Source organism: Mauremys reevesii, linkage group 2 (genome assembly GCF_016161935.1).
Source record: "Mauremys reevesii isolate NIE-2019 linkage group 2, ASM1616193v1, whole genome shotgun sequence".
NCBI classification, from domain to species: Eukaryota; Metazoa; Chordata; order Testudines; family Geoemydidae; genus Mauremys; species Mauremys reevesii.
In genome coordinates this window covers 209,994,044-210,019,162 of record NC_052624.1, presented here as the reverse complement: position 1 = coordinate 210,019,162, position 25,119 = coordinate 209,994,044, and the positions used below count along the sequence as shown (strand labels likewise).

Here is a 25,119-nt window from a genome sequence, read left to right as displayed (position 1 = left end):
GCTTTCTTCCTGCACTAGCAGGAAGCCACACCTTCCTCACTTCTGCTGCTGTGGGGCTGATCTGGCAGTCTACTCGAACAGCAGTTTTAAATAGGTTTTAACTGGTTTTTATTGCAAAACAATTGCTATTTTCATATTAAATAATTTGATCTGTAATTTTGGCAGGTTTCACTACATTTTTGGCTTTTGCCTTTCTTCTGTGACCAGACCATGATTTCATATCGTTTGCCATGGCAAACCATTAGCTCTATACATTGCTATCCAGCAACTGGGTCACTACTACTTTCAAAAAGTGATATTTTCTTTTAATGATTTAGACCACAGGTCGGCAACATTTCAGAAGTGGTAAGCTGAGTCTTCATTATTCACCCTAATTTAAGGTTTCGCGTGCCAGTAATACATTTTAACATTGTTAGAAGGTCTCTTTCTATAAGTCTATAATATACAACTAAACTATTGTTGTATATAAAGTAAATAAGGTTTTTAAAATGTTTAATAAGCTTCATTTAAAATTAAATTAAAATGCAGAGCCCCCCGGACCGGTGGTCAGGACCTGGGCAGTGTGAGTGCCACTGAAAATCAGTGTGTGCTGCCTTTGGCACACGTGCCATAGGTTGCCTACCTCTGATTTAGATGCTATCTCAAAGACTGCACCATGCTGGCAAGAAAATAGTTAATTTTGAGTTATGAAAGTTGTCTCCCACTTATTTGCCAGATAGTTGGAGACTTCCAAGAAATAACACAAACGCATGCAATATATTCAACACAATAACTATATTAAACAGGAGACAAATATAACATAACAGGGTAAAACACTGTTGTTAGGTTCACCGGTGCCCACGCTGCTAATACCTGTGACTTTCCCCAGTTATGTCACTTGATGTAGCAAATGTAAGATTAGTGTCCCATTGGTACCTGAACTTTGTTGGGGCCCTTGATGACCTATGCCACAAAATTCTTCTCTGCAGTGGTTTAGCAGTGTTGCTGACTAGGTTACAGCCCAATGGACTCACAAGTGGGAGAAGGTGGTAAATCCCTCCATAGGTTTAATATGCAGCAGGTTGTAAAATCCCCATACCCTTACTCTCTGGCTCGAGGATACAGTTCAGGGAGCAGTGGGTCCCCAAAACAAATTCCCTGACTAAAAGATGGTGCACTCACAAACTCCATGAATTATCCTCAGGTTCAGATATGACTCTGGACTCCTCAGTCACTGCAGAGGGGCTGATGTCTGCTGGCAGGGATCTTCTTCAAGCGGGAATCAGGCTGCTTTGGTCCCAGGATTTCCCCTCACCACAGAGGGGTGCAGGGCTCAAGGTGCAGGTTACACAACTGTACTAAGATCCAAACTGTAGTCTCCTAGCCCAGCATCCAGACACACACACAGCAGCCCTGAACTAACAAACAGAGCAGAGCTGACCATGTGGTGACTGGTCTCACCTAGGGAGCTGGAGGGCTAACTTAGTCTGGCTGGGGAAGTTTCCCAGCAAAACTCTACAAACTGGGAATTATCAGTGGAGAAGGAAAAACCCAGCTGAGGGATCTTGCTTTCATGTCCGCAGAGGCCAGTTCTCAAGGCCTGCATGCAGGCCTAGGACTCACCAGCTCCCCACACAGTCAGCCCTGCCCTTGCCCTGACTGACTCCAAAATAGCTTCTCCACTTTCCTGAACTCCCTGGGAGGGGCATCTCACTCCCTATTGGTTGCCGGGCAGACTCTGAGTTTGCCTTGGCTCTCCCTCCCTACCTCACCCCTTAGCTGTCAGCAGACAGAGCCCCAGGGATCTTGGTAATCTCCTTGGAGGTCACAACTGGAGGCTGTGTGTGAGCAGACAGTGAATGGTAGTTCTCACAGCAAAGTAGTGTAAAAGGCAATCCAGGTTGGAGAACTGAGCTGTTCATCAGCCCAGAGTGTATTCTGGGTAATGTCACAATGGCGATAAGGAACAAATCTGGCAGCATGGAAGACTTTCTATAACACCACCAGAAAAAATGTTGGTTCCATTGTTGGCTTTAAGAAACAGGCGAGACTTCATTGCGGCAGAGTCAAGAAACCACCTAGGTCTTCTGTGAGCTGGTAGCCTCCATTGTGAACTAAAACTAAAGAAATCCCTGAGGTAAAAGGAGGACTGGAAGTTGAGAGGCTATACCACCATCTTCTGCCATTGTCTGCTCACACAACACAAGCTAAGCAGAATCAGCAAGTTAGTTCTTGTATGGGAAATACCCAAGGAACATGTGTGTACAAAACATAAAAATGCTGTGACCATTTAATGCCCCATGATTCTTTTTAAATTAAATTGGTATTATCTCTGGAGTCCTGGCTAAATTCTTGTTTAGAATGCTTGTTTAGAATGTTAGCATGTTCTCCCTAGCTAAATCGCTTTGGAAACTTCAATTGCAAAAAATTACATTTGGTTGTCTGGAGTTGCTTTGTGATGTTCAACAGTTGTTTCACTCCAAGATTGGTGTTAAAATGATCCTGGGACACCATCTGTAGCTAAACAGGGCAAACAATGAAAGGACAGATTACTGTTACTCTATGAAGGGGTTATGCCTATAAGTGAGTGATGGGACTGAGTGTCAGTGAGTAGTTAGCAAATTAAATGCTGGAGTAATTCTAGGAGCATTTTAAATTCAGCTGGAGCTATCTGGAGCAGAGTTGCAGTAAATATTTTCAACCCCCCCTGAAGTTCTTACAGTATGTTGGGGGAGGAGGCTGTGGGGGGCTCTGGGAAATACGCTAAGAATTTAAGCCCTATACTTCAGTAAAATGCTTAAAGGGGAGAGAGGTGAAGACTAGTGTTTGGGGCACAGGTCTGGGAATTTTGACCTATTGAGTGCTGATTCTGGCCCTAACAATAGTTCACTGTATGGTTTTAAGAAAATTGTCATTTTGCCTCAATTTCCTCATCTGTTAAATGGGATAATACTACTTGCCTGCATCTCAGGGCTATTTTGAGAATGTTAGATAATATTTGCAAAGCATTTTGAACATGTAAAGTGCTATATTAGTGTTAATTAAGGTATTTACTGTGGATTATAATCCCTAAAAGCCTTTTGCACTGAATTCTATTACCTGCTGCTCCAGTCTTTAACCAGCAATACCAGCGTTACTCCTATTACAGGCCCTAGATGCTTACTGTATGTGCCACAACCTTTATCTGGACTCATACACACTGGTTTGATATTGCTGGGGAGTCAACCTAGGTTTGTGCAAACAAAACATGTAGGATGTTGGCAGAGATACCATTTAAATAAAGAACTATATGGCTTTTGCAAACAAACTTGTCCTGCTACCCTTATCGTTCTCATTTACCAACCTTAGGTGTGGGGTTTTTTACAAGCTGATTCTCATGCAGTGCGGGGGTGTGGGATCCGGGGCAGAAGTGCCAAATCCCTCACTTCCGGGACTGACCATGCCGGCCCGCAGGGTCCCCCAAAGCATGGGACCTGGAGTGGTTGCCCCGATTTGCTGTACCCAAGGGAGGGTTCTGGTTAGCAGGGAACCTGATTGAGTCAAATGGGGCTTCATAGGACTGACTTTGTGGACTGGCTTGTTGGAATGTAACCCTGCGCTGGTCCCTGTTAAGTCAAACTGGCCTTCAGTTTAGATTTTATACTGAAAGATTTATTTTTAAACTTCAGACCAATACAAATGTCTCCGCTCCAGTTTTGTATGTAGTGTAGTTGTACAGAAGATTAGAAAAACATGTATAAGCGGAGTCAAGATGAGCTCTACTCTGACATCTGGTGGTGAATTGTGGTGAGTTGTGGAAAAGAACTTCAGGGGCTGGTCTTGTTTGCATAGGCGCACCCATCCTGCCTAGCGTGAGCCCACAGCCGCCCAAATGGTCACTTTGGCTGCTGTGGGATCCCCAGTTTCTCTGTTATTGGGGCAGGAAGAATAAAGTGTTGTTACCCTGATTATGTGAATCAAGGAACTGTTTTATGACAGAGGGACTCACCATCAACTAAGTAGCACAAGGGACAGGGGTTCCAAAACCCAGTGAATTGAGCCACAACTTGAGGAGTTCAATAACTCAAACATAGGTTAGGGGTTTGTTACGGGGTGGGTGGGTTTCTGAGGCCTGTATTGTGCAGAAGGTCAGACTAGATGATCATAATGGTCCCTTCTGACCTTAAAGTCTATGAGTGAGGCTGGGGACAGGTATTTGTACCTGATGGTATGGGTCCTGAAATACCCACTGCACCTCCTTCTCTCCCCATTGTTGAATAGCAGAGCTGATTTTGATTCTATTAAGAGTCTAGTTACAGGCTGCTGTGCTGAATTCACTGTGGGCCAGTGGTGCACCAGCACTGAGGCTCCCCTGCTACAAGCTGAAATCACTAAAGAGTTAAAATTACTAAGAGCTGAGATCACTGAATGCTGTGTTAACTAGTGGGGGAGCCTGAAGATATATTGCTAAGTGGCTGGCAGAGCGGAGCAGTTTGTGGGATGGCGAGTGGAGTGAAGCTGAGCGGAGCAGTTCCTGGGATGCTGGAGCCGTTCATGGGATGGCTGGTGGAATGGAGTGGCTCGTGGTGAAGGCTGTAGCAGAACCCCATGGAGAGGCGGAGCAGTTGGCCTTGAACCATGTAAGGTGCCCCTTAACATCCCATGCACTCCTTCTCCCCCATTTCCACCCAGGCAGTAGGGATGTGTGTGTGTAAAACTCTGCAGATAAACTTTTGATCTCTGGGGCTGCACTGAGCCAGGGACAGAGCCTTTTGGGGTGTTGGACTTTTGGGGTGTTAGACTTAAGACTCTGAGGGGAAAAGGATACTGCCAAACTTACTTGGGGTGGGTTTTTTGCTCATGGTTTGTGTTAAGAATCCTGTTTGTGATAGTTCCCCAACATAATGCCACATTGTTTCCCTCCTTTATTAAAAGGATTTTGCTACACTCAGACTCCATGCTTGCGAAAGGGGAAGTATTGTCTCCGAGAGGTGCCCAGGGGTGGGTATGTAATTGTCCCAGGTCTCTGGGTGGGGGCTCAAGCTGGTTTTGCATTGCGTTATTGAAACGGAACCCCTAGATACTGAACCTGGCTCTTGTTGCTGCCAACTCAGACGGGTAGAAGGGTTACACATGGGTTAGGTAATATCTCTTATTGAAACAACTTCTACTGGTGAGAGAAACTGGAAGGACTAGTCCCTTACAATATGTGCTAATTACTTAAGCTAAACAATCTGTTCCACCTTGGAGTTAGCTGTGAAGCTGGATGTTTCTTTCCTGCACAGAAGAAGAGCTCTGTGTGGCTCCCAAAGCCTGTCTCACCCCCTAGAAGCTGGTCCAATAACAGCTATAGCCTCACCCACCTTGTCTCTCCATGCCCTCTTAACGAGTATCAGGCTCAAAGCAAGGGCAAACCGTTTCTACTGCAGTGTTTGCAAGTCAGACCTTGTGGTGCCTGGGAACAGACAGGCGACACTGACCACACAGACGCAGGGGAAGCGGCTAGTTCCAAACAAGGGGAGAGCAACAGCGTCTTCTTAGGGGCTTCCGCTGTTAATGACCTGGTGTGTTGATCACGTGGGTGAAGATTTCTCCCCTGTAACCCATAGTACCCGAGCTCTCTGGGGTAATTAAGGAGTGGGGGATTGGTCAGTGGGTACATGAAGAACCGAGTACTGGGAGGCAGGCGAGTGCCCCGCACGTGGAGCTGGGGAAGGCGGGCCGGCGGCGCGGGGCAGCCCCTGCAGCTGGGCGTGGCTGTCCCTTAGGCCGGCGGCGGGGGGTGATTGTTCTGCCTGCCTCGATCAGCTCTGCTGGGGTGCGGGGCTCCAGCCTCCGCTGCCCCGGGAGCTCTAACTAGCGGGAGCCGGGGAGGCTGCGCGAGGCTGGGAAGTTTCCGCTGGGACCTGAGCTCCGGCAGGCGGAGAGCCCATGACCTCCGGGAGGCGCGCAGCTCGGCTTGCGGTAAGTGCCCTCTGCAGCAGGAGGTGGGTATGGGGGCTGCTCGCTGCGTTTGTCCGGGGCGGGAGCTAGAGACACGTTCTCAGCTTAGGTGACTTTGTCTCTGTGCCCTTATCCATGAAATGCGCTCGACTCTTCCCCACCAGGCTCCCTAAACCTGGGCTCTGCACGCAGCGAAATTACCCCGTCTCTGCCTTCCGCCTGGGTGCCTGCCCCTAGCTCTGCATGGGGCTAGGGTTTGCCAGGAGCTCTGGGGCAGCTCGGACGCGGTTCCGATCTCTTCCCCCCCATAGAAAACAAATATTGATCTCCGGAGAGCCTGGGTGGTTCTGTCTGGGGTAGGTACCAAAGGATTCAGGGGTGAAATGTCAGTGCTCCTATAATGCAACTTCAGTCCCTTTGCAAGGCTGGAACGAAGGTTTGTTGTTGAAGTTTAAGCTAACTTTTTTTTTCATCTTGTCTTAAAAGTTACTTAGTTCATTCACATTCGTTTATTTTCAATCTATTTGTGATGATGGCTTTCACTAGCTGCCCTTGAACGTTTAGGTCCTGATCCAAAGCTCATTTGAGGTCATGGGGGGGGGGGAACTTCCATAGACTTCAGTGGGTTTTTGGATGGGCCTTATGGTAACTTAGTGGGTTCCTTGGTTTATCTCTGAATGAAGACATGTAGAGAGTACCTCAGAAACGAGACAATTTATCAAAGTCTTGATGTAAACTTACTATTTAATCATTCTAGGAACCAGAAGGTATTTTCACATAACCGGTGTTGTATAATACTATAGTCACTTCACAACTCTTGAGTTCAGTTTTGCTGTTTTCCCTTACAGTTTTGTTCAGTGTGTGCAAATGATGTATATCATTGTCATTTTAAATGTAACTAAATTCCTTATTATGTATTTTAGTGGCACTCAAGTGGCAACTCAGCAATGAAAAACACTTCAAAAAAATCTTTGTGGAAATAATAAAGGAAAGTGAACTGGGTTGGTTTAGTGGGTTTTTGGTGGGAGAGAAAGGAGCAGAAGGGAGACTTGTTTGGGTTTTTTAGGGACATCAATGTGTTATGGACAAATTATGTCATTAAGAAGTTAAAGAGACTCTGTAGCTACGTTACGTTATTCTGTGACAAGTGAACTGAGTGGAAAGGTACAAACCTCCTACCTTTCCACTGACTTCTTTTTTTTTTTTTTTTTTTTTTTTTTTTTTTCAAATATTGTTGCACAGCAGAAACTTAGAATTCAGGACCTGAGTTCAAAAATAAAAGACTAGATAATGTTCCCTGGATAGTTTTTTGGGCAGCAAAGTGAGTGATTGGGGCAAAAAGCAAGTCATCTTGGCATACTAATACCACTTTGATTCACTGCAGTCAATAAACAAGACCCCCTATTTGAATGTAGAGAAATTATGGAAAGATTTTGCTTTCTGTCTATCTAGTTATACACACACACTCCAATCCTGCAAATGTTTAAACATGTTTTTGACTTCACGCGTGCTAATCCCATTGTCCAAAATTAAGTATTTGTATAAGTGCTTGCAGGATTGGAGCCTCAGGTGTTTTTAAACAAGCATGTGTCTTGATTACTGCTCTACCTCCCACGTTCCCTCCTATTGTTTATTACACTTCCTTGTGTTTTGACATAAATTTAACTGTAAGATCTTCAAGGCAGAGATTAAGCTGTTTTATGATTATTTACAGCATCTACCCAATTCCCCTAATCATGATTGAAGAAGAAAGTACTGCTTTCTATGCTTATCACTGTCCCCTCTTCCTTTACATAGTCCCCGTAGAGAAGAAAAATCTCATGAAATGAGACAAATAATTGTTTCTCTCCTGAAATGATTTTTGTTTACTGATTGATTAATGTGAATTCCTTATATATGAAGCATTTAAGGGGTAGGTGCAATAATACACTGAGACTGCGAAGTCATATCCCAAAGATAGGGTAAATAGAAGCACATCGTTTACCTTCTGTATACCATTCATCCTATACAATATATGGCATGGTATAAAGTGCAATAATAACAAGGCATAATTGCTATAATGGTATTAAGGTTTACACTGTAATAAGGGGAAGTGAAATAGAAAAATGCTAAATATGTGTGCAGCTGAGCTTGCTCTGGTAATGTTTATATTTGGAATTTCCCGAGTGTTCTTGAAGCCTTAATATTTTTTTCAAGCTGTAGGAATTGGAGGGGTTCTGTTTGTGTGTGGGTGTTTTTGTTTTTTTTAAGCTTTACTCTTTCAAGTGACTTGGAATTGTCATTTGAAGATCCATTTTTGTTTCAAAGTCCACGTCAAATGTGGAACTTTACAACTCAAGATCTTTTTCTTCATTCTGAGCTCTATGAAAGTTATGTTGGCTTCCTTACTCACAATATAATATTGCTGGTAATAAGGGTTCTGAAAGCCAAATGATGCCTTTAGTTACATTCGGGCATGGCTGTATTACAACTGGTCTAGCAATTTGAAGAACTGTTGATGGTCCGCTTTCTTCTCCACCCCCTCATACTTCTGCCTCCACTGGGTTCCCGTGCAATCAAAATGGCTGCCATGTACCTGTACTATTTGACGGCTTCACTGCCTTTTAGTTCAATGCCTCTAATTAGCAGTTGTAAAAAAAATAAAATCCTGCTCTTGAAGAGAAATGTATGCCTGCAACTGAATCGACACCTTGGAGCTAAAGAGACTCCACAGAACACAAAAAGGAGAATGAGCATGGAAGGTGAGTAACTGAAGCCTAAATCATCCAATATGTCAAAGAAATCCTCTAAATTCCTCACTTTTATATTCCAGGAGAGGTAGGTGATACAAGTCCAATGGCTGAAAGTTGAACCAGAAATAAGGTGCAAATTTTGAACAATGAAGGGAATTAACACCGTGTCATGGTGGATTCTCCATTACTGGAAACTTTTTAAAATCAAGATTGGTTCTTTTAGAAAGATATGCTCTTACTGAACTTGAAGCAGTAACTAATTCAGGAGATTTACATACATATGTGTAAATACATCAGTACACTGTTATACAGCAGGCCTGACTAAATGATGATCTATGAACCACTTAAAATTTGGATCCTTAAGCTGGAACTTTTTTTTTTTTTTTTAAATCGGGTATCCTGTTTTGCTTACCCACAGTGCACTATGTCCACATTCAGCACTTGTTGCAAACTTTTCAGCGTCTGAGCTATTGCATCTATCCCAGAGTGCTTAGCTAGGTTCTGGGAGCAGGAAGATAGCAATGGTGAATAGTGCACATGTTCACAATTTTGATTTGTTCCAATGACTGATAAGAATAGCTCTGTCCAGTATGAGGAGCCACGTGTGTTATGAAGGGCTAGGGCTATGACCTTCCACTTGAAGTTGCTATGGTAGAGAGTCAGCACTTTCCTCCCACCTGTGTTCCCGGAGGTCTGGCATATGACCTTTTGAGTTTCCGTAGTTGAAAAGGTGAGGAGCTGGATTTCTCTTTTTCTTTTGAATTGCTTCAGTAACTTTTGTTCCTTGGTTCTTGTTTCTGAACTAACAAACAGCTTTTTAACGTCTTGTTTCTAGGATACAGAGAAGGAAATGGGCTGGGCCAATGTCCAGGAGGACATCCCTCCATGGAGCCCAGAAAGTTCTCCCCAGCATGCCAGAGCACTACAATGGAGTCACTAAGAGACACACTGTTCTTTGGGGAAGGCTAGGGAAAAATGAGTGTGTGCTGGGGGATTATGGAAAGGTAAGTGGCTTCTAGGGTGACCAGATGTCCCGATTTTTATAGGGATAGTTCTGATATTTGAAGCTTTTTCTTATATAGAAGAAGCCTATTTCCCCCCCCCCCCCGTCCCAATTTTTCACACTTGCTGTCTGGTTACCCTCATGGCTTCATCTGTGGTATGAGGGGTTGTGATAGCTCTACTATGTATCTTTCAAGTAATGACCCTGTTCTGCTTTCTGTTTTTAGGAGTGTGTGAGGAACCACTGAAGTAGTGGGTGGACATCTGTGGCAACGACCAGTAAAATAAATGCACAGGGATGGGATTGTCTCAGTGTCTGTGTCCATCTCTCTAACGGTTAATCTTTGTCCTTTTCTGTTTTTCAGGAGAATACCAAGTGGCGGGGGGGGGAGGAGAGACAGTGTTGCCAAACTTCTGTTTACTATTTAAGTTTCTTTCACTCTGTTTCTGTGTTGATTTTGATTTTTTGGGGTTGTGATGTGGCAGTTATAGGGAGGTTTGAAAGTAGGAGTTACTCAGCTGCTGTATGCTCTGGCTACCACCAGATTTTCATGTGGACTTGCATGCTAGGAATCAAAAAAGTGATATGAGTGTCAAATATCTCTAGTGAAGACAGAACTGGGAAGTGCCACGTAGTTCCAGGACAAGAGTGTTGCTTAAGGGGAAGGGAAAGAGTGAGGACTGAATAAAATGGGATTACTTAGAAGTTGTGGCAGAGGCATCAGGAGCTGCTTTCCCTCATTTCTGCTGGTGCCCAGAGTCTTTTACCAGGTGGTGCTTATCCTGCAATGGGATGTACTTCTCTGAATTAGACCTAAAATCTGAAGGGAGGAAAAATAAAATGACTGTATATTAATGGAGTGGGAGGTTTCTTGTTAAATATGACAATGTTACTAAATACTTTTGCTCTTAAAAGAACTTGAAATATTAAAAGTTAATATGGGCCCACTATAAAATTTCTAAGCTCTCATTTCAAACGCAGTAACTGAAAACTTGTTGCTGATTACCCTTGGAGTTCAGTGCTGAAAACTGATATGTGCACTTCTGTTCTTCTAGTTTTTTGTATCACTTACAGATCTGAACAACATGTGGTTATGTCTCCTAGGCCTCTAATGTCTAAACATTTTGGTATGTATCTTAGGGTACGTCCATACTACCCGCCCAGGTCGGCGGGTAGCGATCGACTTCTCGGAGTTCGATATATCGCGTCTCATCTAGACGCGATATATCGAACTCCGAACGCACTCCTGTCGACTCCGGAACTCCACCACCGCGAACGGCGGTGGCGGAGTCGACGGGGGAGCCGTGGACTTCTATCCCGCGGCGTCTGGACGGGTAAGTAGTTCGAACTAAGGTCGTTTGAGTTCAGCTACGCTATTCGCGTAGCTGAACTTGCGTACTTTAGTTTGACACCCCCCCCCCCACCCAGTGTAGACTAGGCCTAACTATAGAATTCCTCTATAACTGCCTTTATTGAAGTCAGTGGGGCAGATTGTGACCCTCTTGATCTGTGCAGGAGAGGTTCGCCACCCCTGGGTGAGTGCTGCAGTTGAGGAGTGCTGGTATGGAAATAACAGAAGAGCCATAACATGCCAGTCTGGGTCCCCAAAAGGGTGCTGGGATGGCATCCTGGAGCATTCTGGCAGGACTTGAGACTGGTTAGCCAGACTTGGTTCATCCCTCCTTTGTGCAGAAGCGGGGTTTGCGGGCTCCCATGGCACTATGTCATCCCTTCCCCCTCCACCTTTCTTGGAGCTTGCAGAGCCCCGAACCTGTATATCCAAGGGTTTGCTTGGAGAGTCAGACTGGGCTGAGGGAAAAGTGGAGTTGGCTTGGAGGGGTAGGGGGCGCAAGTCTCTCAGTTGCATTAACATTACCCCATAGCCTCCACTCCCAAGATTGCCTGGAGTAGTTGAGGTCAGGGCGGAATCCCTGATAGTATATTTCCACTGGAGCCACATGGCCAAGGAATTAGGAATAGAGGGTGGCCTGGGGTTACAGCTAGTGGGGACACGGGCTCCACACAGATGGCTCCACTGATGTTAGAGTAAGCTTTGTCATGGGGGAGGAGCAACCATCCCATCCCCTCAATAAGCAGTGGGGGCTAATCTCTGAGGTAATCCTTCCAGAGAGTTCCTCTTTGTTGGGGGAGAGAGTTGTCCCCCTCCTGCAGTTTTTAATGCCAAAGTTTTTAATGCAGTTTTTAATGCCTGTCACAGTGTCATTGTGGCTGCTTAAAATGTTCTGCAGTAGATTTGTAGACGCAGAGGTTTTATTTTAACTACCCCTCTGATTTTTCATATATAGATTACAAATCATTGAGTTAACTAAATTGCACTAATTATTCAGGCTAGGCAGTTTTAAAATTGTATAGTGTAGCTGTAAGGCTCTGTTCACTGTGCACATAATAGTCTGAGCTGTGCTGTCTGAAGTGAAATGTGGTTTAAACATGAACACACAATTTAAAACAACACATGTAGTGAGATCTCAATAAAAAGATAATTGTACAGACTTTAATTGATACTCTTCTTGTGAGATGGGTATATTCCTAACACACCATGACTAATGCTAATTTGTGTAATTTCTCTCCCCCGCCTCAGCTTTCTTCCACAAATAAAAAAATATATGGGAGTGCATCCTGAGATTTCTCTAAAGAAAACAATGTGGAATTCACAGCATTAAAGCAGATAGTGTTCTGATAGCAAGATGTTTGCTTTTCTTCATGTAGGTATCTTCCTACATTATTGAACCATGTCACTGAAAGCGCTATACTGGCAGCACAAGCCACTGGAGGCACACTTTCATCTAAGGCCTGGTCTGCACGGGGTGGGGATCGATCTAAGATTACGCAACTTCAGCTATGAGAATAGTGTAGCTGAAGTCAACGTATCTTAGATTGACTGACTTCACGTCCTCGCGGTGCGGGATCGACGGCCGTCGCCCCCCCATTGACTCCGCTTCTGCCTCTTGCCCTGGTGGAGTTCCGGAGTCAACGGGGAGCACCTTTGGGGATCGATTTATCGCGTCTAGATGAGACGCGATAGATCAATCACTAGCCGCCAGTCCGGCAGGTAGCGTAGACACTCTAAGTCTCCTAATAAAATGTTTCTCGTAAACCCCAAATATGACATTAATTCTCAAGGTTTGGTTCCAGTCAGTCCCATATGATCAGAGAAAAAGGGACGGGAAAGAGAAGCAAGAAAACTGCACGTTTGGTTATTTGTGAGAGAAATTCCCATTCAGTGCATGTATTCTGGTTGTTTGGCTTTATTGTAATAAGACACACACAGCTATGCATCCCCAATAACTTTACCAAAAAAGCTCAGGGCCTGGTAACTGCTAGAGAACATGTTTCTTACCATTATGCATTCAGACTTGCTGAGCATCAAAAAATGTTACTTGTTTTGTTCTGAGTTCTTATCCAAACGAATATCAATGTTATGTAAATAACGCAGCTTTCTGTGGGCGATTGAATTAATTGTTTCTCCTTATAACCAGAAAGGGATCCCAACTCTATGAAGCCGGAATGCTTCTGTTTGTCAGAGCTAATCCTATGGATATGAATACAGCACATGTGTTTTGGTGGCTAAAGTTCAGGTGCAGGGAGTGGCAACAATAACTAGTCTTGGTCTGGGTCTCCCCTTCACCCCTAAAGAGACTGAAGGGGTGAGAACACTGGGAGCACCATGGGGAAAGAGGTTGAATGGGAAGAACCTCCTAGTTAAAAGAATGGAGGAGTGGGTTCCCACCTCCCCCACCATTCTAGAAGCAGTTCAATGTTACTTCCTTTATATTCAGCATGTTTTTAGTATGGTTTCTCCTTCCACCAGTTTCTTACTACCACTCATAGTCAGGCACTGTACCATATCGATAGCCGGAAGTGGAAATAGCTTCCATAGCAGGAGATGACAGGCTGTCATTGTCAGCTCTGCATGTTAGTTAACCAGAAAGGAATACACGAAAAAGTGTTCCATGTCTGAACTAGTTGTTTCATGACGTATACAAAAAAAAATCAGCCAGAGTATAAGTTCAAAATGGTGTCTGTCACACTTGTGTCTAGGCATCTACATTCTTCATAGGTATAATGCATAAAATGGCAAATATGACCTTGAGATATAGCTTAAATTTAAGCTAACAGGTTTGCAAGCACTTTTCATTGTACTTTACAAAGTATTTTAATTGGGGCTGTCAAGCGATTAAAAAAAATCACAATTGCACGATTAATCACTGTTAATAATAGAAAATCATTTATTTAAATGTTTTTGATGTTTTCTACACTTTCAAATATATTGACTTCTATTACAACACTGAATACAAAGTATACAGTGCTCACTTTATATTTATTTTTTTATTACAAATATTTGCATGGTAAATAAGAAATCGTATATTTCAGTTCATCCAATATAAGTACTGTAGTGCAATCTCTTTAGAATGAAAGTTGAACTTACAAATATAGAATTATGTACAAAAAAAACTGCATTCAAAAATAAAAGAATGTAAAACTTTAGAACATACAAGTCCACTCAGTCCTACTTCAGCCAATTGCTCAGACAAACAAGTTTTACAATTTGCAGGAGATAATGCTGCCCATGTCTTGTTTACAATGTCACCTGAAAATGAGAACAGGCGTTCGCATGGCACTGTTGTAGCTGGTGTCACAAGATATTTATTTGCCAGAGATGCTAAAGATTCATATGTCCCTTAATGCTTCAACCACCATTCCAGGATGCATGTGTCCATACTGATGACGAGTTCTGCTCGATAACAATCCAAAGCAGAGCGGACCGACGCATGTTCATTTTCATCATCTGAGTCAGATGTCACTAGGAGAAAGTTGATTTTCTTTTTTGGTGGTTCGGGTTCTGTAGTTTCTGCATCGGAGTGTTGCTCTTTTAAGACTTCTAAAAGCATTCTCCACACCTTTTCCCTCTCAGATTTTGGAAGGAACTTCAGATTCTTAAATCGTGGGTCGAGAGCTGTATCTATCCTTAGAAATCTCACATTGGTACCCTTTTTGTGTTTGTCAAATATGCTGTGAAAGTGTTCTTGAAACGGAAGTGTGCTGGGTCGTCATCCAAGACTGTTATAACATGAAATATAGAGCAGAATGCCGGTAAAACAGAACAGGAGGCATACAATTCTCCCCCAAGGAGTTCAGTCACATTTAATTAATGCATTCTTTTTTTAACGAGCATCATCAGAATGGAAGCATGTCTTGTGGAATGGTGGCCAAAGCATAAAGGGGCATATGAATATTTAGTATATCTGACATGTAAATAGGCTACAAAAGTGCAATGTGAATGCCTGTTCTCACTTTCAGGTGACAACGTAAATAAGAAGCAGGCAGCAGTATCTCCCATAAAAGTAAACAAATTTGTTTGTCTTAGCAATTGGCTGAATAAGAAGTAGGACTGAGTAGACTCGTAGGCTCTAAAGTTTTACATTGTTTTGGTTTTGAGTGCAGTTATGTAACAAAAAAAATCTACGTTTGTAAGTTACACTTTCACGATGAAGAGATTGCGCAACAATACTTGGATGAGGTGAATTGAAAAATAGGATTTCTTTTATCATTTTTACAGTGCAAATATTTAATCAAAAATAAAGTGAGCTCTGCATACTTTGTATTCTGTGTTGTAATAGAAATGTAGAAAAACATCCAAAAATATTTAATAAATTTCAATTGGCATTCTATTGTTTAACAGTACAGTTAATCGCAATTAATTTTTTTAATCAGTTAATTTTTTTGAGTTAACCACGTGCGTTAACTGTGTTTAATCAACAGCCCTAATTTTAATGGCACAGAGTTGAACATACTTTGTCAAGTATAATTTTTTTCCTTTCAAGTTCTGAACATCACTTTACTTAACACACATTTAGAATTTAACATGAGCTTCCCATAAACAATAGGTATGTCCATACTAAAATGTGCTAGGTGAAGATTAAGCTTTCATACACAGTAAAGTCAAAGTTTATATGTGTGAAAGCACTGAGTTATTGAAATAGGTTAATATTTTCTCTTTCTTTTTGTGAATCAGATGAAGCTCTGCATTTCACTGGAAAGCTTATATAATGCTTTTGTCATTCAAGTATGACTTGTTAAATACCTGCTACTTTTTTGTTTCCACAAACACGCACACACTAGGAATAGACTTATTCCTTTAACTGAGTGCTCATTTTAAAACACTGCTTCAGTTGGTTACTCGTGTCCTCTGAAAGCTTAAATTTTCATTGTATTTTTGCTTTAGTCTGCTAAAAGTGTCTTTTATCAGATATTCATTTACAAGGGCTTCATTGTACTGAATTTCAGAATATTTTTATTTGCTCTGCAATCTAATTTAACATGTACTTCTACATTGTACTCCATTGCTTTCAAAATCTAGCACATTCTAATTCACTTTAAGAAGCTTTACATTTATATTGTATAAAACCTTTTGTACCTTACTTTGAACTCTTAACATCAGCTTTTGAATGGCAGGTGACGGTTGTTAAATAAACAATTTCCTTCTCCTGTGGCTCTGTGCCATACAAGAAATAAGAATTTTTCAGCCAAGTTTTGAACTCGATTCTGCTACCAGGGAAGTCGACGGCAAGACTCAGGCTTTTAGTCTGTTTCTCTTCTCCCTCCCCCATATATTAGTAACAGGGCCAGTGCTACCATTAAGGCGAATTAGGCGGTTGCCTAGGGCGCCAAGATTTGGGGGCACCAAAAAGCAGTGCCCCCAATTTTTTTTTTTTTACAGCAGTTCCTCCCAGAGCGCAGTGCTAGTCCACTTCTCTGGCCTCCCAGGCTTGCAGCGCCAATCAGCTGCTTGGCACCGCAAGCCTGGGAGGCAGGAGAATTAGAGTGGGGGAAGCGTGCTCGGGGAGGATGCAGAGCAGAGGGCGGGGGGGAGCTACTGTGGGGGGGGGGCTCAGGGCGGGGGCGGGGAGCTGCCACAGGGCTGGAGGAGGGGGGGGCGCAAGGTGGAAGTTTCGCCTAGGGTGCGACAGTTCCTTGCACCGGCCCTGATTAGTAATGATTGCAAAGTGGCCAGATTTAAAATTCCATTAGTTCTCGTCACTTCAGGCTGGGTTATATAATCTGATATAGGTTCTTACTGGTTTAGAGAAGGCTACATTTGACCAGCTGTGCAAGGGTGACTGTCTGTCCCTTACTTGCTGTGGAAAGGCTCTTCACACTTGCCTTGTGTAGTCTATAAAAGACTGGACTGGAACAAGAAGAGGAGCCACAAGATTCTCAACTGCATGGATTTAATAACCCAACATTCTCCACAACTGCTATGGAAGCACTATGTCCTTTAGTTTTATAGCTAATAGGATGAAATGACAGATTGTGGGGAGCTGTATTGTGGGGAAGCTGGACTTGGCTTCAGGTTGTGGGGTTGATTTCCTCCCCCTCCCTTGACTCTCCATATTGCACAGTCACAGAGCATGAATACTCTGGCGTTATGTAATGGATTTTTGCCTTCACTCTAGGAAAAAAATGATTTGTCTTTGAGATTCATTGGGGAGTGTTGGTATTATGGAAAAATTGTTAGGACTATGGACATAAACTCAAGTGTTCCCAGTCCCCCTCACTTAGTAGCTTACGTAACCATTATGCTTTGTATTTACACAGGTTCTCCTGAAGAAAAGCCACTTAAGAGATACAGCTAGTTCTTGTGTCCTTTTTTTATTCTAGGTTGCTGTCTCAAAGGAAAGGATGCTAAAGAAGATACAGCTAAATTAAGAACCTATTAGAAAGTGAATCATGCAGCTTTCTGAAAGGAGTTGAAATGCAGCCCTCTGACAGGGTCATGAACCTGAGACAAGTCTTTGTGACTGTATTGATGTTTGGAGTAGCAGGTCTACTCCTCTTCATGTACCTGCAGGCCTGGATTGAAGAACATCCTACAGGTAAAATAGTTTTCTTAACTGTATTGCCTCCACTGTTTTAAGTTGCTGCTTTAAACTAAAGAATAATTTGATGAGAAGGTGTGGTGTGGGATTTTTATGGGGAGGGGGGCAGTGGAATGGGACTCGAACACTCTATACTATAGTGCAGCAATCAGTATATGTATCAAGGAATTTCCCCATGCTATGACTTGCGTTTATTGAGCATCTTTTGCTGCTACCTAAGGCCCTGTCTACACTACAGGGGTAAGTTGACGTAAGTTAAGCAACTCCAGCTCTGTGAATAATGTAGCTGGAGTCGATGTAGCTTAGGTCAACTTACCGCGGTATCTACATCGCGCTACATCAATGGGAGAAACTCTCCCATCGACTTACCTTATTCCTCTCGTTCTGGTGGAATACCGGAATTGACAGAAGAGCAATCTGTGGTCGATTTAGCGGGTCTTCATTAGACCCGCTAAATCGCCACCCACCCCCCAGTGCATTGATCGCTGCAGTAAGTGTGGATATGCCCTAAGTGTTCTGTATGAATAAACATAAATGCAGGCAGTGTCCCACTATGGCAGGAGTGCCACTGTTGTACTAACATTTCAGGATCTCCGTACAACAGATTTTGGCTTTCTCTGAGTTTCATCTGAGTGACATGTTGTCTCATGAAGAGAAGGCTTTAAGTCTTCCCTTCCCTTCTCTCCCCTCAACCCTGAGACATTTCCCCCCCCCCCCACCATTTAAAAAGCAGCTCTTTTTTTTTTTTTTTTATTCCAAACACCTGTATCTCCTTTACAGCACCTCCCTGTTGCTTATTGTCCTCAGTTATGGTCTCTCTTCTAAATATATGGTCACTTAAATGTTGCTACTAAGTAAAATAATTTGAAACACTTGTGAACATACAGTGCAATTTGAGATTACTCTAATATGGATGTTGAATTTACTCTTCAGCTGGATTTTTTACTTTGTTTTGTATACCTGTGGCTTTTTTGGCAATGAACTAGCTTGGAGTTTTGGAGAGTCCCAAGTTGACAACTATCTTCAAAAAGATTGTGTGCTTCTTTAATCGTATCAGTAGTGGCGTGCTGCTACTAAGACAGCTAGAGGTTTTTAATCTGCAAATGGCTGTATTTTTCTGTTCCGTTTAAAAAAACGTAAAGCATGCTTTGTGCACATTTCTGAACTGTCACTCTAAGAGCCTTTAGGGACAAATGTTTTTGCTGTAAGCAGAACTGGTTTTAGCCTTTGCAGTGCCCTGCTCAAAATGTACAAATGGCACGTCTGCGTGCAGACGTGCCACGTGACTGAAAACTGGCTAGGTTTGAGTTTAGAAGACTATTGGCTCCTACAGCACTGAACTTTCAATTTCTTAGTATATCTTACTTGAAGCCTGGTAAATTGCTGGTGCATCTGCTAAACTTCACATTCTTGCTAATATAAATGTTCTACTCTGGTTTCAAAGGCTCTCCTAGCTGTGGTGTTACATGCCTCCTAACCAGACCTGGATTTTTGTAGGGAAGCAAAAAACTACATGCTCAATAGCACTCTGTCCCCTGCTAGATTACAGGTTGGATATTTACTTCCACTCTTATCATTTTTTTTTCCTCATTAGAATACACTCTTTGCTCTCTCTCCTCTTCCTCCAAATCCTCGTGTATTCTCACACTGGACCTAACTCCACATTCTTCTATGGCTTGATGTCACTCACCCACCAGCCGCTCACATCTTTGATTTTTTTAACAGCGCTACGACTCCCACATTCGCCTTATGAGTGTCCTCTTGACCTGGTCTTCCCCAAGCACCTCTGTGTCCACTCTGATTTAGCTTTTCACACTTGCTCTGGCACTCGCACCTCTAAGGACACCCAGTTTTGAAAGTGACTCGCTGATCTCAAATCCTTCCTGAGCCATCTGTTGAATCAGTGATCTCAGCTTCCAACTCTACCATGTACTCTACTCCTCTGCCCTCTGCTCCTCTCTCCCACTGCTCTGTGCACCTGGAATCATCTTCTTGCTTTCTGTTCATGCTCATGCTCCCTGCCCTTGTGTATAGCAAGGAAAAGGGAAGAATAGCAGCTAAAGGGGTCTCAGAAGCAGAGCTACCAGCTTCTTTCAGGAGCCACCGCCTCTGGTTTGCCAGAAGGGACTGTCTGATAGGACTGAGCAGGTGCATCATACTAAGTGTCTTCAGTAAGAGAGGATGAAGGCCTCCCAGAGGGTGAGGGTAAGCATGCCCCCCACACTTTTCTTCGCTTACTAGAGCACTGTTGCCTGGTGTGCTGGATTGAACTGAGCAGAGAGTGGGGGATCAGACCTGTATGGAGTAGCACAGCACTTGAGGCATCAGTGCCTGAAGGGTTCCCTGCATGGCTACAGGCCTTACCTGGGCAGAACTTCCATTGAAGCCAACATGTATGCAACAGTCTTGAAGTGTGGCCTTTTATGTGATGTCAGTGTGAGTTTTGCCTGAGTAAGGATTGCTGGGTTTGGCCCATTCTTCATGCCATCTGATGTACTTCAGAGAAAACATCAAGTATTGTGGCATGAATTGAAATGTAGTAGCTATTTCTTAATGTTGTTTGTAGTGGGGCGGCTCCCCCACTCCCGCGGAAAAAGGGATTAAGTTAGCCCTGGGAGAAGGTTGGGGCTGAGAGCTGCTAAGCTGGGCCGCTTGGGGAAGCGGTCGCAACTGGGCCATCCCTCCAATAAGGCCACAGCTGGCCTGTATAAAAAGGCTGGGAGCCAGAGGCCCAAAAGAGACTCTCTCCAGGCCCTAGCTGCCTGCAGAACAGGTACTGGAAGTGAATCAGGGCTGGGGAGAGCCAGAGGAGCAGGGGAGCTCCAGGCTGGCAACTCCCCAGGCTGCAGGGCCTGGTCTAAGGCCCATAGAGGTACTGGGAGGCAGAGGAAGGCAGCAGGTCCAAACCCCCTTGCCTATGATGAGTGGCTTTTACACTGCAGCCTGCCCCAGGGCATGGGGGCTTGGTGATGACTGGTAGTAGCCCAGACTGAGGCAAAGTGGGAATTAGAGGGTTGGGGGGTTTCCCAGAGAGGGGAGACCCATAGAGACTGGTGAGGGTATTGCTAGGGGTCAGCCCCAGGGTAAAGGGGCACCGGGTCCGGGAGGGACACGGGGCTAGCTACAAGCGGGACACTGGCCTGCAGAGGGCGCCCAGGCTGGAAAAGAGCTAATTCCCAACAACCAGCAGGAGGCGCAGCAGTGGTGAGTCCCACACCTTTACATTGTTCTTTAAATTTAATGGGGTTATATTGTTCATTGTTGGCAAGTATTCCGATGGGTGCTTGGAGGTCATGAAAACGAACATGAATGCTGAATTTTCTTGGACTTCAGAACGAATGATTCATCTGAAAAGTTATGCCATATGCCCTCTCCTGGAGCACCACTGGTTCTATACACTTCTCTCCTTCCCTTCTAGAGCATCAGAGGAGCAGTGTCCCCTCTTATTGCAGTCAGACTCCCTGCAGTTAACTTTCTTCTCCCCAACTCCCTCTCTGTCTGGGCTCAGCACTAAAGCTGATCAAAACAATTCTGCCAAAACATTTTAATAAGAATTTGCCGATTAGTCAAAATCAAAATGTTTCACTGAGATGGTTCAACTTCCACAGAATTCCACCCAAACCGAGGCAGGGTTCCATCACGCGCGTCTGGTTTCCTGCCAGCTCACTCACCCAGCAGCACACCAAATGGACTGCCTAGGGGCTTGATTCCCTTTTATGGAGACTTCTGAGATTTTTGGCTTCTCCATTCAAAATCTGAACAAAACCAGATTTCAAAATATTGATTTCCTCTGCAAAAGAGAACAGCTTTTTCTGCCTAGCTCTACCCATCACTCTTTCCTGGGTAGTCTCAATCATATGCAGGCTACCTGGGGCATGTCAGTCAGGCTCCTTGCTCCTATAGACTATTCCTGTTTCTGCCAGGTTAATGGGCAGACCCTTAAGTACCGGAGAAACCTACTCTTATCTGGAACCTCCAAATAGAAGGGGCATACATACCTAAAGTGTCATATTTAGTATTTCTCATTTGTTAAGCTTTTTATTAAAAGTCAATCTAATCAGGGAACAGAAGCAATATCATGTATTAGATGGCCAGTCACACATCATGAACTGCCAAAGCAAACAATTCATGAATAAGCCTTTGTGTGAAATTTGTCCAGTAAACTAGTCTGTGACTACCTAATATACTTGTAGAAACTGGGATCAGTGTGCAAAAAGGGGCCAACTTAGCAATAGACATTTGCAGTGAATAATTTTAACCAGCTCCTTTTTAGTAAGCTTGAAATACTTCTGTAATAGGAGGCTTGGGTAGCTTATAGGGATCATTTTTTGTCTGTCTATCTTACAAACTCAGCAGGAGCAAAACAGTACTACAGTCTAGTCAACCCTTCCCCAGTTACTGGTTGAAATGCCCCATTTCTCCTGAGGCTGCCCTTCTGGGAGTATTCAGTATTTATCCCTGTTGTCTAAATACCCACTGTTCATAATTTGTATCGACCCAGTAATGGCTTGAAGCAGAAAGAGAGGATTTAAAGGGATCAGTAAATTCCATTTCCAGGTAGGTTATAGTGCTATTGGAAAATCTCCCAGAGAGAACAGGATATAAGTGGATGAATTTCACTCTATAGATCAAAACAGAGTTGGCTTTTTCTCTCTTAAATGTATGTCTGCTGAAGGGAGGTTGTACAGTCCTTTTCTATTCCCGTATTTGGCAAATATCTGTATCAAGGGTAGAGTTTGATACTTTGCATTGTAACAGTCTTATGAGTAAAAATACATGAAATGCCATACTGGATCAGAGCAGTATTAGGGTGACCAGATGTCCTGATTTTATAGGGACCGTCCTGATTTTGGGGTATTTTTCTTATAGGCACCTATTACCCCTCATTCCCTGTCCTGATTTTTCACTTTTGCTGTCTGGTCACCCTAAGCAGTACCCTAAGTTCATTAGGTGTATCTCCAGCAGCAGCAGCCAGGACCAGATATTTCAGAAAAAAGTGTAAAAAAAAATCCCCATAATGAACCAGAACCACCGTGTCCCTTGAGAGGGAAATTGCATCTGAACTCCAAGCATCTATTGGTTGGCCACTATCCTGAAACCTTTCTTCTAACTTTATATTTAACTGTACGATAACTGGGCATGCATTATCTATATAAATATTTAGTCCTCTTAGACCCTACTATACTATTTTCCTCATATTGTGGTGGAGTTCCACAGCTTGGTTGTGTTCTAAATTATTGATTTTAATTTCCTTATCTTATACAGCAAGAACAAGGTAATCTGAGTGCCTTGCTGGCTTTCTCAATGCCATTTATTCAATATGTACTTAAATATGGCAAGTGAAATTTATGGAAGTGGGTGGTCCTAAACACCAGTATTCTAGCTTCAATTCTTACTATTCTGGATAGTTAACCATTCTTGTGAAGTTGAATGGGGGGGAAATAGCTAATATGGGACAGGAAGTGGGATATCAATCTTTAAATATACTGTAGAATTATCAGGCACATGATTTCTTTTGTTCAATTTGAACTGAACAGATGTTTTTGAAACAGGCACCTACAGCTTTGCTGCATAATGGGATGGGATTTAACTGAATTGTTTTTCATTCCTTTTTTCCCCCCTGGATGATTGCCTGCCAGTTTCATTGTCCTCAATGTAACTTCTTTGCCAGAGTTGAATCTGGAGCATATATTGAAACAGTGTGACTTCAAATCACTTTCCTGTTTTTCATACACTTGAAGCAAAAAAAATGGATGGGATCTAGAAATCAAAGCAGTCAAATTTGCAGTACGTTTCTGTGTGAAGCTCTTGGGGGGTGATCTGAAAGGGGATATCTATTAATTGACCACACTACTGATTGCACAATAGGCCAATATAATGTGTACTGATTAATTTATTTATAATTCTGAAACAAAAAGTGAACTTTGTTATTGGCAGCCAGTGTAGTATCAATCCCCCGTAATGGCTCAGGTTTGACTTATAACAATTCTTAGTTTAATAGCTGTATGGTTCCAGGTAGTGCTCTTCTTCGAGATGTATAAAAGGCTGGCAAGGAAACCTGCCTTGTTTCCTGATGGCTCTCCTGGAAGCCCCGGCTGAAGCCCAAGATCCTAGGGCTGCCAAGAATCCTGCACAAGGGGAGGAACCTAGAAACCCGGAGAGCCTCTGCTCCAGCCGGAACTACCAGGCACCTGGCTCTGAGTCTAAGGCAGCCTGCCAGGCGGGGTGTTGGGTGAGCTTTCAGGAAATCAGGCAGGTTTCCATTGGACAATTGGATGAAACTGACAATTCCAGCAGAACATGTAGATTGTCAAATTGGTATTTTCCCATTTAAAAAAAAAAAAAAAAAGGAAAAATTTCCAGGCAGCTGTAGTTTATAACATTACATTAGTCTTACTGCAGACCTGGCATTTCATTTCATTTGGGGAATATTGAGGAGAATCCATCGTCTGACTTTTGATGATCATTTGGGTACATAGGAATTGAGCTACATATTATCTGGGTATATTAATAGAGGAAGAATGATCCAGTGGTTTGGTTCCCAAGTTCAGTTCACAGCTCTGTTTTAGGCTTCCTGTGTGAAAGTAGGCAAGCCACCGGGGATAATAGTGTTTCCTTACTTTATTGGGTTGTTGAGGTGTTTAAAAGTACTATGATGATGGGGGTGGGCGGGGGAGGCATATATACCCAAATAGATCAATATTACTATACAAATAGCATATGATTTAGTTGGAACTATTCAGGACCAACTCTTGGGGTGCAAAGTGTTCAAGGAAGAAAATTGTCTCTAAGTTTTTTTTAACTAAAGAAAAGAAGAAATTCTGAAGATGATGTAAAAGAAAAAGCAAGACTAAAAGGCAATCATTTAGTCTTTATTATAGTACTTCTCTGCCACTTCCAATTTTGACCCCTGGATGTATTTGTGATGTGAATGTTACTACTCTTAACCAAAATATGGAGTAAACTAGTACCATGTATTACTGTGGCTTCTAAGTCTTTGAACACTTCTGCCAGTCAAGTCTGGTTTAGTGGTCAAATCAATTAATACAAAAAAAATCTTTCATCTTTGTGTGAAATCTTCACAATTCATTTATTTAGGGTAGTGATTTTTATGACTTCTGTAGGACAGTGAATTTTAGACGCTACTATATGTACACTGTGGAAGAAGCTGTACTCTGTTACACCTGTGCAGCCGTGGAACTAAATCGGGTTGAATGTTATGTAATGAAGAGCAGAAATTTGACCATTTGGTTTAGGTGATGATTAATAGAAAACGTGGCTAAATCCCTCACTGCTTGGAATATCTCAATCTGTATGTGTATCCCATAGATATTAGCAATGTTATGTAACAGCACTCCTTCCAATAAAATTCCCTACTGCAGGGCTTCTCCTGGAAACCAAACCCATAAGTATGATTGTCCTCTTACACAATGTGCATCTGTATCTTCTGGCAAGTATTGCATCATGAGTGACAAATTTTATCACAAGACTTTGGCCTTGTCTTCACTACAGAGTTTTATCACAAAAGACAGTTTTTGTCAACAAAACTGAATGCATACACACTGCGATGTGACTTTTGTTGGCA

General features: G+C 43.0%; 1 protein-coding gene across 8 annotated transcripts in view; it reads left to right on the top strand.

Moving 5' to 3' along the window:
• Positions 1 to 25,119, top strand: part of CHST9 (carbohydrate sulfotransferase 9) — a 204,176-nt gene that overhangs the window by 73,212 nt on the left and 105,845 nt on the right. For 2 of the 8 annotated variants that reach the window (XM_039526934.1, XM_039526935.1), the window contains one exon: positions 17,317 to 17,531. In XM_039526934.1, the coding sequence (XP_039382868.1) occupies positions 17,411 to 17,531 (121 nt within the window). In that variant the 5' untranslated portion in view covers positions 17,317 to 17,410. Of the gene's footprint in view, positions 1 to 4,466; positions 4,599 to 5,281; positions 5,523 to 5,579; positions 5,923 to 9,330; positions 9,364 to 9,468; positions 9,638 to 9,862; positions 9,972 to 17,316; positions 17,532 to 25,119 lie in introns of those variants that run through there. The other 6 variants (XM_039526933.1, XM_039526930.1, XM_039526929.1 and 3 more) reach the window with 6 other exon arrangements.